We start from the raw sequence: 18431 nt of genomic DNA, 5'->3' as shown, positions 1-18431 counted from the left end.
AACATGGTTTCGTTTTAGTTTGTTGTTCCTGGTTTTGGTTAATGAATACCATCCATGGTTTAGCACACATGCTTGCATTCACCTGGGTCCAGCTGCAAATACTAATAGAATAAACTGACAACAGAAAGACCCAGCGGTAAGTGTCCATCTTGTCTGTTCCTTTTGTGGCATTAAATTACTGTCTGCCGCAGCCGTTCCCTTTACCGGCGGTGAGGAAAAGATCCCTCTGGCGCTTCTGGTCCTGGTCCTGGAGGTGAGGAAAAAGTGCCTCTTCTGTTTCCTGTTTCGGAGGCAAGGAGAAGGTCCCCTCAGCCGCCTTTGTTTTCTGTTCCGGGGGCGAAGAGAATGTCCTTCTGTCGTTTCTGCTTCCGGTCCCAGTGGAAAGAAGGTTCCTGTCTTAGCGGCGAGGTAAATGTCACCCAGACACTTCTGGTCCCTTTAGCAAAATTAGATTACTATTACTTGATCATTTGCCTGCCCGGAGGAGTGCAGCCCGGACACCAGCCCAGGTTCGTCGACAGCGGTGGGCGTTAGCATTAGCGGACGGGCAGGAGGCTTCCCCCTCCTGGCTAGGGAACATAGGAGGTTGGTAGCCATATACGCACTGGAAGGGGGACATTCCCGTGGAGGAGCTAACCAGGGAGTTGTGGGCATACTCCACCCATGCCAATTGCAGAGCCCAAGACAACGGTTCACGAGAGACCATACAGCGAAACGCTGTCCCCAGATCCTGGTTAACTCGCTCCGACTGACCGTTGGACTGAGGGTGGAACCTCTATGAGAGGCTGACTGAGGCTCCCAGCAGACGGCAGAACTCCTTCCAAAAACCGGACGAGAACTTGGGACCCCGGTCTGAGACAATGTCCTGATGATGCTATGGAGGCGGAATACGTGTTGCTGAACCGCCAGCGCGGTTTCTTTGGCGGAGGGAAGTTTGGGTAGTGCCACGAAATGGACCATCTTGCTGAACCGGTCCACAATGGTAAGTACGGTTGTCATCCCCTCAGATACTGGCAATCCTGTCACAAAGTCCATGGCGATATGGGGCCACGGCCGGCGGGGAACCAGCAAAGGGTGTAGCAGACCGGCCGGGCGTTGGTGAGAGGCCTTGTTCTGGGCACATACTTGACAGGCTGATACGTATCCTCGTACATCTTTGGCCATGGAAGGCCACCAGAAACGTCGGGACAAGAAACTGAGGGTCCGAACCGACCCCGGGTGGCAAGACATGCGAGAATCGTGCCTCCATTGAAGTACCCCGGACCGTAAGGGTTCAGGGACGAATAGTCGGCCCTCGGGACAGGAGCTGGGACCGGCTTGATCTGGTAGCGCCTCTCTGACTCGGGCTTCAATATCCCAGGAAACAGCCGCTACCATACGGGAGGCCGAGAGAACCGTTGCAGGGCCCTGAGGTTGCTCATCTGGCTTCTGGAATTGCCGGGAGAGGGCGTCGGGCTTTACGTTGCGGGACCCGGGTCTGTAGGACAGGGTAAAATTGAAACGGGTAAAGAACAGGTACCAACGTGACTGACGTGGGTTTAGTCGCTTAGCCGTTCTAATATATTCCAAATTTTTGTGATCTGTCCAAACTAAGAACGGCACCGTTACCCCCTCCAACCAATGCTGCCATTCCTCCAGTGCCAGTTTGACGGCCAACAACTCATGATCTCCCACATCGTAGTTGCGTTCGGCCGGAGATAACCGCCGCGAAAAGAAGGTGCACGGGTGCATCTTCTGGTCCTTGTCCGACCGCTGGGACAGGACGGCACCAACTCCCACATCTGAGGCGTCCACCTCCACTACGAGTTGGCATGCGTGGTCAGGTACCTGAAGTATAGGAGCGGTAGAGAAATGGTTCTTCAGACAGTTGAAAGGCTCATTGGCCGCGGGGGACCACCGGAACGGCTCCTTAGGGCTGGTGAGGACCGTGAGGGGAGCTGCCACCGAGCTGTAGTTCCTGATGAACCTTCGGTCAGAGTTGGTGAATCCTAGGAATTGTTGAAGTTTCTTGCGAGACTCCGGGAAAGGCCAAGAGGTAACGGCTGATACCTTGGCAGGGTCCATCTGAAGGCTCCCCTCTGAAAATGTAGCCCAGGAACGAAACAGTCTCAGCATGGAACTCGCATTTCTCCGCTTTAACAAATAGAGAGTTCTCCAAGAGACGACGGAGAACGAGCTGGACATGCTTTTGGTGCTCCTCGAGGGACTTCGGGAACTGACAAGGAGTAGAGGCGGCCCCGAGGAGAAGCAGACCCTGGCAGAAGGTCAATCGCGCAGTCGTAGGCCTTAGCTTTACTGAACACTTCCCGTAGGTGGTGGTAGCAAACCGGGACTTTGGACAGATCGGGTGGAGCCTTTGGGGAAGTGGAACGGTCAGGGTAAGGAGCGGCTCGCAGACAGGTTTGGTGACAGTCCATGCCCCATTCCAGTATCGACCCAGTACGCCAGTCAAAGTGAGGCTTGTGTTGGACCAACCATGGATGGCCCAGAACGAGGGGTTGGCTCGGGGAGTGACGTAAATGGAATCGGATCTTCTCTCGGTGATTCCCAGACAACTGTAATTCTATGGGTTCCGTTATTTGAGATACGGTGCCCAACAGGTGACCATCTAAAGCTCAGGCTGACACCGGATTAGGAAGGGGTTTCACGGGTATCCCTATTCTGCGTGTGAGGGACAGATCAAGGATATTAGTTTCAGCGCCAGAATCGATCAGGGCAGGAAAGGACTGAGGTGAACCGGGAAGAAGGAGATGGGCCTGGAGGACCGGTCTATCAGTCTTGGGGCACGAAACTAAAGCCGAGCTCAATCGGAGGTCCCCTAGGTCCGACGAGCATTGGCTTTTAGCGGACAATCGACCACTCTATGAACTTCGCTGCCGCAGTAAAAACATAGCTGTGCGGAACGCCTTCACTGGCGTTCTTCGACCGAGAGGGAAGTGCGATCCACTTCCATCATTTCATAGGGGGTGGTGAACGCGGTTGAGGGGTTCGGTACATTACCCGCTTCTTGAGCTGGCCTGGTGACGAATCGGCTGGGACTTCACCTCTCCCGGCGTCTCGCCTGAACCCTATGGTCGATCCGGGCGGTCAAGTCTATAGCTTCGTCAAGTGTTGCCGGAGGAGCGTGGGATACTAATTCATCCTTGAGGTAACCGGCCAAACTGTGGAGGTCGGCGACGAACGGCGACTCCTCATTCCATATAATTTGGGCTGCTAGTGTACGGAAGTCGATTGCGTAGTCGGCAATGGAACGTGTCCCCTGGCGAATGTTCATGAGCGAACAGGCGGCGTCAGCCGATGAGGAACCAGAGTCGAAATCCTTAGTCATTTCTCGGGCCAGGAGACTAAAAGAGGTGCATGCCGTCGCCTCTCGTTCATAAGCAGCCGTTCCCCAGAGGCGGGCTCTTCCAGACAAGTGATTGATTACAAAGGCCACTTTTGCCGCTTCGGTCGCGAAGTTGCGGGGCTGGAGGTCGAATATCAGCAGACAATTTACAAGGAAGGGGCGGATCTGGGCGGGATCTCCACAGAATTTCTCCGGCGCACCCACTCGTGGTTTAGCGGGTAAGTCAATGGCCGGGGCGGGAGAGTAGGTCGCAAAACGTGGAACGAAACGGGTCAAAAACGGAAGGCAGGCATGAATCAGGCAAGAGGAGTCGTGGGTACCTTGTAGTCTGGAGAAACACTCAGGGATACAAAGACTACACTCGGACGATCCTCTCTGGACGCAGACCGCTTAAGTGGAGAACGTCAGCCAATCAGGAAGTGCGCTCCAGCGCGCCAAACGAATTGCCCCAGGTGACTTCACTTGGGCAATCACGACACTGTAATAGAATTTTTACTGGCTTGCGGCCTCTGTCATTAAATAATAATATGTGGCGCGCCAGTAATGTTGACATAATATAAAATAAATTTGTGCCAAAAAAAGAAGAAAAAACATTGCAGCAGATGATGGCAGGTGCCATTTGGCCACCTTGTTGCTTTGCTTTCTGTGAGAATTTAAGCCCAAACAATTTCCGAAATTGTTGGAAAAAAAAGGAAAGTTGAAAAGTGTAAATTGGAGTATTTTTTCACCAAAATCAAGAACAAGTGCATCTGCCTAATTTGCCAAGAGGTTGTGGCTGTTTTCAAGGAATATAATATCCAGAGGCACTGCTAAACGAAACCTGCTGACACCAAAAAATGGAAATGAACGCTTTGAAAAGGTGAAGCTACTGGAAGCTGCTTAATTGGCACAGAAACGTTTTTTTCACGAGAGCACGCAATTAAAATGAAAATACTCCAAAGGTGAGCTACGAGGTTGCGATGCTGATCACCAAGCAATGCATATCTTTAAAGGAGGGTGAATGTTTTTAAAGACTGTTCAAAGAATGCCAGGCTGAATGGTCTGCCCTTACACATTTTCAGCTTACCAAATCTGGCACGCTTCCTGTAAAGTTGGGACACCCCTACCCTAGAGGAACAAAGCAGTGGCTTAGTTCACGTATGCCTTGGGTTGGCTCTGCTGGTGAAAATGAAAAAAAACGTAAATAATTTGCCTGAGTATCTACAGAATAAAGACAACAGGTCACAGGAAGAATTGCCCTTATTAAAACCAATTGATTCTTGAAATCCCCTTTTGTCAGTTGTGTTGGTGAGTGTTCACTTACCATGCTCAGAAGCCACGTATATAAGCATCTGTTGTTGTTGGTGTGTGGGCTTGCTTAGGTAAATTGTCCACGATCCTTCGAAACTCTTCATACGACGAGCAAAGTGGCGCTCCATCGTCTTGAGCAGGCGCAGCCCGCCATCAACGCGGAAATCTTCCTGCACATCACACATGTAGATTCACCCACACAACTGTGTGAATTATTGAGGGTACTTGTTTATGTGTGCTCCATAGGAACACTGCCAATAAAAAAATAATACAAATGTGTGTGTACAAGTAAATCTGTAGGTGCATTTCGCTGTTCTTACAGTGTTTCTCAAGTGTATGTGCATGAGCATGCATGCATGTGCAAATATCAGCTATTGAGGGTACGATTGAGGGTTAAAGGATACTTGGGCGACCTGAGATTGACGACGAAAGAAAAGCGTGGCATTTTTGATAGATAACTCCCAATGCTGTTCAATTCGGATGCATAAATGGAGGACTTAATCTGTGGATGAAAAGACTGAAATATCATAAGTGTGCAGTAAATATTCAAAAGAGTATTGTCAAACCACCCATTTTGGTCCTGTTATGTACTATATTAATAATTTTGGCGAAAAATTGACTAATTTCTTCTTTAGAAGGGCATCATAAATGTTGTATTATATTAGGCAGGGCTAAAACTCACAGTGTTTTGTATTAGGAGGGCATGCGTTGCGGAAAAGAGCAGCTGGCTGTGTTCCTCGGTGCTGCGCACACTAAAAGATGTTTGATCCACAAGGCCAATGGCGCCGTGCTGTTTTCCTCCGAAAAGTGCTCTCGCACACCTCATGCCAATAGTAAAATGTTGATCACCAGTGACGTATCATGTGGATGGTGCAGGTGTATGTCAGACCTTGTCGTAAATAAAAAATAATACCAGTCTGTTTAAACATGCATGCTTCCCTGTCGTAAACAGTCGTCCATGTCTAGTGTGAGAATCAAAAATATCAACCCGATGTTTTAACTCATGTAGATACATGGATATAAACTGAGCCATCAAGCAACACATATACTCATATTGTTTGAATAAACTGTAACCGGAATGGGAGGTCTAAGCATCCTTTACTTTTCTGAAGTCTGCAGAATTTTGCACATTTAAGTTTTTTTCATCTACAGAAAATTACTCACACAGTTGAGATTGTGTGTCATGTTGAGGACGATGTAACTGTGCCCACTTGGCTGTGTCCAGTCTTCGCACACCACCTGACACAAATGTGTACAATCCAACATCAAATATTTCTCACTGAGACTTCAATATTGGCAAGCTTACCAAAAAATGTATTGATGAGTCTTCATAGGATTCCCAAGAAATGGTAAATTCAAAAGCACAATGTGTTATGATTTGATGGTAGATGAACGGACTTATGTGGGGGAAGCAGAAACTGGAGGCAGGGGTACTCAAAAGAAGGTTGTATTTATTAACAAAACCAGGATCAAAGTAGAAACAAAGAAGTGGCCACAAAGAAACTAGTAAAATTTCCAAACAAGAAGCCAGAAACAAAGACAGATTCTGACAAAGTCCAAACTAGAAACTTCGCAGCTGGAAATGAATAAACGCAGAGGACAAAGAAACCAGAAACAGAGACTAACCTAACATTGAGGTGGAAATGAAAATGACATGAAAACTAGGATGAATATGGCAGAACAACTCAGAAATGACAATGACTCAACAGCATGTGAAGATTAAAATATCATCTTGAAGGGTTCCGGATAACTGGACACAGGTGTGTGATAATTGGACACACCTGTGTCCAGTTCGGACCCCTGTTGGGGTCCTCTGATGGTAGGAGGTTTGTCAGACCTTAACACAATGTTATCATTTGACCACTAGATTTCGATTTATGTCAGAGATGGGCACTCCAGTCCACAAGGGCTGTGTGTCCTGCATGGTTTTAGAGGTTTCTCTTCCTCAGCTCAGGCAATATAAATTATCAGCTCGTTGGCAAGTTAATGGTAGCTTGTTTACGATGTTAGTGATTGGAATCACCTGTATTGGACCAGAGAAACTTCCAAGTCATGCAGGACATGCGTCTCTTGAGGACCGGAGTGCCCGCCTCTGCTGTATAGGGTAGTGCAACAAAAAACGTGCTAAAAGGCACAAGGAAGAATACAAATTACGTGGATTCAAAGTTACCAAACTGCACAATTTTGCATCTCATTTTTTTGCCCAGCCTTTTTGATATTTTTGGGTAACAGTAGAAGAAAGATTACAATTACGTCAGCCCCCTTTATGTCAAATAAATGATCATTTCTGGACGTACGAGTACATTTTAAAATGCATATTTATATGATACATGTTAAAGTACTGTAAATGTATATAGTCATCGTTAAGAGGTTTCCAGTAAAATAAATTTTAATATTTAAATCACATTATTCATTTGGTTTAAGTTATAACCTTCATGATTTTCTATTTGTATGAAGCATTCTGTCTTGTGTCTGGACCCTTTCTCGTCTCAAGTTTCAATGAGTGAGCCCCAGTTGAAAGTTCCACTGCACTTAAACAGACTGTGGGCACTGTTTAGTAACAAAGTAGGTGTTTTTATTAAAGGAATTCTGATTCTTGTCAGTATATCTTTTTGAATTACATTTTAGGATATAATTTATGTTTTGTTGCTCAGGCCCGAGGATGGCTGCTTTTAGTATCAAAAGAGTAAGATAAGAGGATGCTGCTGTACTTTACCAATGCACTGGCTTGTTTGACATTTGCACAGAAATCAACTTTAACTGCATGAATGTGACATTTTTATCTTTACCTTATCAAAAGGCTATTGTTTTATTTTTTGTAAATGCATGCTACATTTTGTTAAACTCTTTTTGTTGCCCAGGGCATGCTGTTCACGTTTCATTTTCAAAATGAAAATGACATCTTAAGTTAGGCTTCTCTATTGCATTTATTTCATTTGATCAGATAAATTAAACATACTGTAATTTTTAAATACAGTAATGATGTTAAACTTGAGGAGGTGTCCTACAATAAAATTGTCACATGGTGCACCACTCTCCACAGGATATGCTGCATTTCACTAAGTCATTTTGATAGTAGGCTAATATAGAGTAGCAAATATAGAGACATACAGCATGTGTTGCATTTAAGTCAAATAAAGCTTTTAAATTTTTAATTTTTGCAGCTCCAGACATATTTAGTTTTTGTTTTTTGGTCCAATATGGCTCTTTTAAAATTTTGGGTTGCTGACCCCTGCTCGAGTAGTTGTGCCCTAACAGAGATGACTTTTTGGGGATCTTATCATGATAGAAATTTCCACAAGCATTTGCTGTCTTAGTAACAGACTTTAATTTATTCTATTGACATTGAAAATTTGTATTTTACATTAAGAGAATATGCATACATGCGCTTCCTGAGGGGACGTGGTCATCCTGTCCCAGCTGGTTTCAGCTAATCCCTCATTGGTCAAAACATCTGTGGTGGGTGTGGCCTTAGGTTTCTTTACTTCCTCCTCTTTGGGAAGCATGCTGCTGGAAATATCAATGTGTACCCATGTGGTATTTTGGATAAAATCTGCAGAAAAAACCCACGTTAAAAACAGTTTGATTGACAGTCAAAACGGCCGATTTGTTTCACCTTTTCCCCCCACTAGTCCAAAGTCTGTGCCCGTGCCAATATCTGGTTTGCCCTCTGCACTGGCGATGTCAGAAGACACTTTGGTGACAGTTGACATCGACACAGAAGAACCAAGTAATCCAAAACCACTGAAGTGACTGCCTTCATCAAGCTCCGACTTCAAAACCTCCAAAAACATAAATCAGCATTAAAATTATGTACTAAAACGCATAATACAACAATTCAAACAGCAAACTAAAAAAAAAATCTTCTCCGCAATTTTAGTAAAGGCTTTTAAAATGTTACCAAAAATATTAGCAAATTGGAACCAGGGTGAATCAAATCCAACATAAGATTTTAAAAATTCAATAATCAGCATCAAACGGCACTAATATTCACAGTGAAGTGAAAAGGTATTTGCCCCCTTACCAAAAATGCAGTTTTATTTGGGAACAAAAAAACTAAAACAAAAATCAAAACCTATCCGGCCCTAAGTGAAGTAATTGCCCCCTGAACCTAATAGCGAAATGGACCACTTTTGGCAGCGATAACAAAAATCAAACGATTACAATATTTGATAATGAATTTTTCATTACTCTGTGTATGAATTTTGGCCCGCCGTACTTTGGAAAATGGTTTCAAATCTGCCCGATTAGAGGGTTTTCCAGCATAAACTACCGTTTAAGTTCACACCACAGCATCTCAATTGGATTTGAATCGGGACCTTTATCAAGCCACTCCAGGACATTTTTTTTTGAGCCATACAGTGTTAGACCTGCTAGTGTGTTCCAATGTCTTGCTGCATGATCCAAGAGCGCTTGAGTTTGAGGGCACAAACTGATGACCGGAGTTTCTCCTTCAGAATATTCTGGTAAACAACACCAGAATTCATTATTCTATTAACCAAAGCAAGTTTTTCTGGTCCTGGGGCAGCAAAGCAGCCCCAAAGACCTTCACACTGCCACCACCATGCTTTACTGTTGGCATCATTTTCTCTTCTTCAAACGCTATGCAATTTTTACGCCAGATGTAACGGGCAACATACCTTCTAAAAAGTTACATTTTTGACTCACCAGTCTACAGAATGTTTCTCCGAAAATCTCGAGGATAATCAAGATGCTTTTAGGCAAATATGAAATATGACTCTTCATGTTTTTTGTGACAGCAGAGGTTTTCACTTTCACAGGACTAAGAGAATTTTGCTGTGGTTGACGGAATGGTTGTTTACCATCAGTTCTTGCTCTCAAACTCACGCGCTTTTGGATAATGCATAATCACACCAGAAGTCCACCAATGAAAGGCTCAAAAAACAAAATGAGAGTTCTGAAGTGGCCGAGTCAAAGTCCGGATTTAAATTCAGTTGAGATAGTGTGATGGACCTTAAACAGGCAGTTCATGCTAGAAAATCCTCCGACATAGATAGATAGATAGATAGATAGATAGATAGATAGATAGATAGATAGATACTTTGTTCATCCCCGAAGGGAAATTCATGGCAGATTTGAAAAAATTTTGAAAAGAAGAGTGGGCCAAAATTCCTCAACAGCATTGCGAAAGACTCATTACCAATCATGGCAAACGATTTGAGATATTAAAATTGTGATATGAAGTAGGTGTAAAGGAACAGTGTACATAGAGTCACGAAATATGGAAAAATATGGGCAGTCAGCTCTTGAACTGAGCTTATTTATTTCAAGAAAAGATGACGATGACGTCCCATCATCATCATTGTCTGGTCAGCGAAGGATGACGTCCAGTGAAATTAACCCCGACTCATCAAGGGACTATTGTACGTTATAATAAGATGAAAGTAGCAGCAGATTGTCATCCCCGGAGCTCAGAGAAAGTCGTGAAAAAGGTAACTTCATTGCCTGATAAAAATCGTTTTCTGAGACGTTACCACGGTTACCCAATGTATCATGTAAGGTGCAAGATAAGAACGAAATGTTTACAAATTATACATTTCGTGATGTGTGTAATGCGTAAATGAATTTTTTGGACATTCCTAATTGTTATTCCCATAAAAGCAACACAAATATTTTGACCAGAAGATGACAATGGGACTCTGTCATCTTTTTTTTAAATAATTAGCTCTGTTGAAGTGTTAACTAACAGTATTTGTCCATATTTCCCAGCTCTTGCCGCACTACATCACTGCACCTACTTGCCACAGGGGGCCGGCTACACATACTAATTTGCCCGAGTTCTATATGGATACTACCTCCTTGCTAATTAGGCAGGGCTAAAACGCACACACAAGTTTTTTGAGATAGATGTACATCCGCCCCGGAATATGATTGGATATCTTTTTCCTTGTTTGACCCATGTAGTTACTATAGGTTTTATCAAATTAGATGATTCCATTAATCATTTTTAGCAGTCTAATCGTGAATTATTATACTTAAATTGAAATGCGTAACAAGGGGCTACCAGGGTGTGTGAGGAGATCATCACCGGTGTTGAACTGAAGCACGTAACTTTACAATGGGTGAGTTTATGGTTTAAAGCCAAATTTGTTCATTCAGTATTTCCACTCAAGTTTAATTTTAAGTCTTTTTTGCTTTATTGTTTTCTTTCTTTATTACAGATTGATTTTTTTTATTAATTCTTTATATTTAAAAAAAATATATACTTTATCATTTTGTCTGAGAAAAAAATATAGCGTTGAGAACAGTAAACCACATTTTTGGACCTTTTTCTTCTAAAAGGCCATTTTGGCCCAACCTCCCCCAGACTTTAACTCTAACTAAACCCCAGCAAATTAATCCTGAAATCCCTGGTTTAGTGTATATATTTTTATATAATATATATTTTTTTAAGTGGTGATATTGTCAATGAAGGTTCATATGTTCCTGCACGGAGTCTGCGCTTGGAAAATGACGGTCTCCTTGTGACTCCGAGAGCCAAGAAGTCTGAAGGCTCAAGAGCGTTCTCCATCCGGGCCCCAGCGTTATGGAACACCCTGCCTCCGGAGATAAGATCAGCAACCTCAACGGAAGTTTTTAAATCCAGGCTTAAGACACACTTCTATTCCAAAGCTTATGATTGATGCCCACCTCATATTCTGTATTGTCCTGTCTTTTCCCCACTGCCTGCCTGGTGGTGATACGAAGGAGAAGGACGATTTGAGATGAGTCAGCGGACCAGCGTCTAACCTGAAGCATGTCAACCCCTGCATTTACCAGCTGGCAGAGATGGGAAGCTGCGTCGTGGCCGTCATAGACTTTCTGGACTAGTTTACAGGCTGGGGGCGTCGTTGGTGTCATGCTCTTTCCGGACATTTTCAACATCTTACCTAGTGTTTACAATTATGCGTACAGTAATGCTAATTGTGATTCACCCTGGTCTATCCTGGAAGGGGGATTACCACATGTGAGGTCCTTTCTAAAGGTTTCTCTTTTCTCCTCACACTGAGGTTTTTGAGTTGTTCCTTGCCCGCATGCTGGTTTAAGATTAGGTCATTGTGTCATTGTAATCCTGTGCAGTCCTTTGAGACATTTTTGTGATTAAGGGCTATATAAATAAATGTGACTTGACTTGAATGAATGCTTACCTGGCGAGGCCCAGTGTCCTGGGGGAGTTCTGAGAGAGCAGAGGGGGGAGTGTACCCTGTCGACATTTGAGTTTAGTGTCACACTGTCATACACTTTTTGATCAAATCACATCCAAAGATGTACAAACATTGAGCAATGTAAAAAAAAAAAAAAAGATAAAACAATGTCAGAACATGTGCATCAAAATAGGGCTGCAACAACGAATTGATCAAATCGATTAAAATCTGTGATCAATAGCGTTGGCAACGAATTAGTTCGTTTTTGAGTGACGTGCAATTTATGCGTCACTCAGCATGTCGCGGAGCCAGTGACGTCACACGCATCGCGAGTCGACAAGCACAACAGAGCGAGGTGTGAGAGTGTGAGTTGAAGCACAATTTTCAAAAGCTACAATAGATTCAACTCGTGAAACACGAGGGACACAGAGAAAACAGTTCAAGTAAAGTGCGTATAAGTGTGGGAGCACTCAACACTTTACAAAAAAAAAAAAAAGTGATATGGCACGGGAGCACCACGATGGTGTGGCAGCAATTAAAATCAAAACATGGAGTCACAAACGATGATGAAGAGAGCTCAGTAGCAGGGTAACATAATAAATTGTTTTTTTAAAATGTGTTTGTTATTTGCGTTTTTAAGTGTGGGAACGTAACTTTCGTTTCTGGTAGCTAGCTGAAGTTAGTCTGCATGTTTGTGTGTGTGAGATACTTTTTATTTCAGTTAAATCATCTTAGGGCAGCGCGGCATCACAGTGGTTAGCGCGTGTGTGGCACAGTTCTGAGGTCATGGGATCGAACCTTCCTGTGTGGAGTTTGTATGTTTGGGCACTCAGGTTTCCTCCCACATTCCAAAAACATGCATGTCAGGTTAATTGGCCGGTCCAAATTGTCCCTAAGCGTGAATGAGCGAGTGAGTTGTCTGTCTTTGTGTGCCCTGCGACTGGCTGGCAACCAGTTCAGGGTGTCCCCTGCCCACTGCCCGAAGATAGCTGGGATGGGCTCCAGCACCCCTGTGACCCTACTGAGGATAAGCGGTGCAGATAATGAATAAAATATCTTCAGTAGTGTTTAATTGTGATTCATAACAAAAACCTCCTATTTCACACAATGGTGGTAGGATTGAGCATCAAGTTTGAATTTTCTGCCAAAGTCCAAGTAATTAGGTTGGGAAACGTAACATTAGGCTCTGGTCACTCACGTAATGCAAGTGTTGGGTTCTTAGCCTGTTAATGACCGCGTGTGTGTAAGCAGTATATTTTTTATTTCAGTTCAATGAAAGTATGAAGTTTATCAGGCACAGCACACAAAAAACGGATGAACCAGTAACACAAAGGAGCAAAAATTATTTGCACCAAACACACAGAAAAAGTTAAATATTAACACAAAGATATGCCCAAATAGAGAAGGCTGAAGCAGAGGCTTTTAAGTGCCCACCTTATTACAATTACAGTGAAGAAAATAAGTCTTTGAACACCCTGCTATTTTGCTATTCCGCCCACTTAGAAATCATGGAGGCGTCTGGAATGTTCATCGTAGGTGCATGTCCACTGTGAGAGAAATAACTTAAAAGAAAATCCAGTAAAATCCAGTAATCACAATGCATGATTTTTTCATAAAAAAAATTAAGCTCTGGAATTCAGGGACTGAGTGCACTCTGCAGAACTGTTTTGCTACAACGAACTGGGATTTTTTTTAAAGATGCAGCCACTCTGGACGATTCTTCTGTCAGTATACAAGACTATGCTTCAATTTCACAATAGCGTCTCACGTGTTGTAGATTGTTAGAAAATAGTTTCAGTTTTTTTCGATTGGTGTTTGAATCCTTAAATGTGGCAATATGACAAAAAGTTCTTGAGGGGCCAATAATTGCGCTGAGCACTGTCTACAAGTATATACGGTAATTTGTAATTATTTTTTGGTATCAGTAATATTGGGGGTTACTGAATTACTTTTTAAATGAAGTAACTAGTAACTGTAACTAATTCATGGTTTTTCAGCACTGGGCCAAACACGGGTTGGAGTATAATATGCAATCACGTATGTGTTCCTACGCTGGCAGGTATTCGCTGATGCCTGCGCCGTAATTACAAAAAGGCCTAGACACCAACCGATCATCGCATCCAGGTCCAGCGGAGCGTGCATCCTCTTGACCACATGATGCTTTTCCGATGAACCTGAAGCTTCTTCAACTGTGTCCTTACCCAGTGGACCTCCCTTTGAGCTTGCCTGAGGAAATATGAAAGTATTCTGAGACAAACGAATCAAACGGTTCAAGCTATCCTCATCCTTCCTCATCTCACCAGCCTCCAGGAGTTGGAAACGAAGGACTCAGAGAGTGGTAACGCTAAACAGCGGGTGGCGTAGGGGACAAAAAAACAAATTTAGTACAAGACAACCCTCAAAGCTCCATATTTGTAGCAGATATTTTCCTTATTCAGGAGACAGTCAAGAACAAACTACCATACAACACCGTTCAACAGTTAATGATCACAATTTTCTCTTTTCCAAAAAAAGTCACACCTTTATCTATCAAAATAGTTATCTAATGTTTGTGTTCTTTTACCCATATTAATCGTTTCCCTTTATTAAACAATTTCAGAGTTGGCCTTTCCCTTGCCACTTTACCTGGAAGGTCAGCAACTCTGAGTCACCTTTTCAGTGTCGATGTTGACAACACTGTTCCCTTTAAACTGCGTGAGTGCCCAACTGCGCACTGGCCAGATGTTTTTAGCGCAAGAAAATTCATCCTGCGTAAAAAAAAATCAGGACTCGAAATTGCCAAAATAATTTGAGTATTTGGCCAGAACTACAGTGCATGCAGGCAAAAACAATGCGGGTTCCCTGTGAGGTGTTTTAGGCTCGGTGTTTTGAAGTTAATGTCAGCACGAGATCGAGTAAATGAAGGCAAGCGTGCATGTGAGCTCGAGTTCTTGCGCTATGAGAGAAAGAAATGGAGATTGGAGAGGCGGCAGGAGAATCTAATAGACTGGTTTTTTTTTTAATTATTATCATAGTATTCATTTTTATCCCTAAGACAATAAAATATAGAGACAAGTGTAGTTTACTCTAATGATCCCCAGCAAAGTTAGACTCACAGCTACATTACCTTTCTCACCGACGAGACTACGACAATGTTGCCGCACAAGTTTCCATCTTTTTTTAGAGAAGCCGCTCTTTCGGCTCGGCGCACTGAAAGAGCTGGCCCTTTTCAGCTCCCAAACAGCTTTTCAGATTGTTTTTGTTGCTTTCATCCATATATTACCAATTATTATGTAACATAATGCACAAAATTACTTGAAAAGGGGAAAAAATAATACAAAAAAGTAAAATATACAAAAAATAAAAAAAAGAAACAAAATAAAAAATAAAGCTGAAAAAAGAAGAAAATGGAGAATGCTCTGGAAAAAAAGGAAAAAGATAGGAAAAAGAAAAGGAAATAATAAATTAAAAAAAAAAACTAGACAATAAAAGAAGAAAAAACTAAAGAAAAAGGGTAAAAAAAAAATCAATTTTAAATAGACACATTTTTGGGGGGGTCTCTTTCCTGAGTTACATTCAAACAATTTGCAAATTATGTAATGGTCAATCTTTTTGCCAACATTATTGGTTGGATCCTTTAACCACCAGGGACATAATAAGGTCACCATTTCCTGAGGTGTGTCTTGGGCAAGTACAGCCTGGTGGCGCCTATCCATGTCCAGGCAAATGTGTTTCCACCCAGTCTCGAACCAGGGACCTGTCACCTGATAGGCCAATGTGCTAACTACTGCACTACGGAAACATGTCAACATTGTACTCCCACTAAAAATGTGATTGAATACAGTTCTGTATTGTGCAACCAACCAAATAAATCTAAAAAATGCTAGTATTATGTAACAAAGGATACATTGTTAAAAACGGAAATCTCATGTAACAGTTGCAAAAATAAATGTGTGGGCCATGCAACCTTTTCAATATTACATTAGCCAATTCAATAAAATTTTGAAAACCTACTAGCGTTGCTTGAAATCCAGAATAATGTAACTTTATTTGATGTCAGGTTTTGGACATGTTTGATAAGGATTTGGTACCACACTTGGGATTGAGGTTGCTCACCGTTGTTCAAAGTGACATTTTGATCTTTTCATTTGCAAAAATATTTTTGCAAGACAGCATATCAGGAGAAAAAAAGAAAACATCATGATTATATTCCTCACCTAATGTCAATCTCACTTACTAGTGCATTTTTTATGTTAAAATGCTCTAAAATATGTTGTTACTGCTATGCACCGTAACAAGGGACACAAAGCAAGAAGGTCAATGTGAGGTTTAAATTTTGTTTTGTTTTTTACACGTTTTGGTATTCATTATCTCGCAACGGCGAGAGCAAGAGAGATGACACAGAGGATTAAAAAAATGGAAGTGGCAGATCTCAGTGAAAAAGGACAGAAAACACAGAAAAAGAAATGGACATTTGGCATATGTCACGTGTGGTAAAAAAGTATATATTACATCATTTGATCCTGAGCTGGACCTCTAGATTTCTCTTATAGTTCAAAGGTCCCGTTTTCAGATGAAATGTTAAAAACATTGAATAGTTTACATGTTTTGAGTGAAGGTTACCATGCTGAAATGGCACCAAATAGTTGGAATGAACCATATGGTGTCACGGTTGCCATGGCGCCCAATTAGCCCCGCCCGTGTGGCGCCAGCTGCGGCTTGTTGACAGATCGTCTTTTTGAGCTCAGTGCTCTCACTCTTCCTTGGTCAGTCCATCAACGAACCTCTGCCCCGCAAGACGTGGGTTTTGACTCTGACCTGTTTCCTGTTGGTATTTCCTATACGGTATCGTTCCCGTTTATTTTGTCCTGTTTAATATCGGTTTCCAGTTTCGTTCCCGTCTAGTTTGTCCTGTTTTTTTTGGATATCCTGTTATGATATCAATCCTGTCTGTCCCGTCCTGTCCGGTATCTACTTCATCGGTCCGATATCTGCTCGGGCAATTTGTATCGATCTCGTCGGCCTCTGGCTCCCTATCATTCTACGCCAGACTGCTGCCTAATGTGCATGACTCCCCATTTCCCGTAAAATAAACAGAGTTGGGTAAAGTTACTTTAACTGGATTACTTTTAATTACTTTTGGATTACTCCAATACCAAATATGCTAATAAAAGACAAAAGAAACTAAATATGAATAAAATTACTAAATTTTGTGCAGGCTTGGGGAGTAACAGAATACAACAGTAACGGCAAAAATGATGTTGGCAAGCTGTTTGGATTTATTTTCATTTTGTTTCTGTCGCATTTTATGTTAGTTTTGCCGGAGATCAAAGCCAGGAGAGAAAGCTTACCACGTGTATTGAGTCATAATTTTAATCATATTTAGTTTCTTTTGCCTTTTATTAGCATATTTGATATTGGAATAATCCAAAGGTAATTGAAAGTAATCCACTTAAAGTAACCCTACCCAACCCTGAAAATAAAAGGTTTGTGTAAGAAACGTCACGCATTTGGGTCCTGATCCTGTTCTGGTTCATGACATGGGGGCAACGCACTACCTTTTTGTTTTAGGATTTGTATTTCTCGTTGATTATTTATTTTCAATCATGTTGCAACATTGATCAAATCACCCTTAAATTAGTGGTAAATGTGTTACTTTTTAAACGAAATAACTACTAACTGTAACTACAATTTTTCCAGTAACGCGCCCAACATTGCTAGAGTATGATAGCACGTGTGTTTATGTTTTTATTTAAGCCAACGTGTGCCTCTTCAAACACAAGTGACATGTTTACGGCATTAAAATGCATTCCAATCACTGTCAATTTCTTCCTCGTCGTCAAAAACATCAACACTAACAAAAAAACATGCCTTATGACGACCAAAAAAATAGCTCAACTACCGCGGATGCGCGCGCATGTGAGATACCGCATTGCAGCGGGCAAACGCACGCGTGCACGTGCCCACGCGTGCATGTGTGTACACTGACCAACGAAAGTGACGAAAGTGAAAAGCAGCAGACCGGCCATGTTCGTTGCAGAGCACTTGTTCAGGATGTTGCTCATCTTCTCCTTCTGTTGTGAACGCCGCATCCTGCTGAAGCCGCGCATGCGCAATGCGTTGATACACTGTCTACGCCATGTGGTCTCAAACAAGCGGCATGGGAGCCAATTGCGGCCCCCAGGATGATCGTTGAATGCCCCCTCATTTTATATGAAAGGTAAAGGGGACAGTGTGTGTTATTTTCCCACCAGGTGCAGCTGGATCCTGTCTTGCCACCGAAAACGAGTGCTAAAAGCAAATTGGAGGAAGACATTATACAGAGACTCAAAGTGACCGAAACGCGCCTTATTCCTTTTGAAAAGAAGAGAAATAAGAGAAGAAAAATGAAAAACAAGAAATAAAAAGTAAATAAAAACGAAGAAAATAATAGGAGAGAAAAATGAAAAGAATAAGAGAAAAGGTAAAGCTCAAAAGCAAAAGGAAAATAAAAATGATAAAATAAAAGAGGAAAAAGACATAAGAAGAAAAATATGCATTTTTTCCCCCGTTTTTTGTCTTTTTCTCTTTAATTTCTTTTTTCCCCTCAATTTTCCTTTTTTTTCTTGCTTTCTTTTCCCCTACTTTTCCATTTATTCCCATTTCCCTTTACCATTCTTTTTGTCTTTCTT

The 18431-nt window shown here is 42.3% G+C and overlaps 1 protein-coding gene across 1 annotated transcript in view; it reads right to left on the bottom strand.

Annotated features, from left to right (window-relative positions):
* The window catches only part of podxl2 (podocalyxin-like 2), a 29821-nt gene extending 11930 nt beyond the window's left edge, over positions 1-17891 (bottom strand). Inside the window, exons 1-8 of the mRNA XM_088337462.1 lie at positions 17750-17891; positions 14082-14125; positions 13890-14007; positions 11785-11840; positions 8253-8418; positions 8020-8189; positions 5801-5875; positions 4650-4806 (exon numbers count right to left, since the gene is read on the bottom strand). Coding sequence (XP_088193588.1) covers positions 4650-4806; positions 5801-5875; positions 8020-8189; positions 8253-8418; positions 11785-11840; positions 13890-14007; positions 14082-14125; positions 17750-17870 — 907 coding nt within the window. The 5' untranslated portion in view covers positions 17871-17891. The remainder of the gene's footprint in view (positions 1-4649; positions 4807-5800; positions 5876-8019; positions 8190-8252; positions 8419-11784; positions 11841-13889; positions 14008-14081; positions 14126-17749) is intronic.
* Positions 17892-18431: the final 540 nt, after the last annotated feature.

This window comes from Urocampus carinirostris, chromosome 6 (genome assembly GCF_059441175.1).
Source record: "Urocampus carinirostris isolate Australia breed hairy pipefish chromosome 6, RoL_Ucar_1.0, whole genome shotgun sequence".
NCBI lineage: Eukaryota > Metazoa > Chordata > Actinopteri > Syngnathiformes > Syngnathidae > Urocampus > Urocampus carinirostris.
The sequence above is the reverse complement of the archived record's forward strand: the minus strand, read 5'-3'. Positions and strand labels throughout refer to the sequence as shown.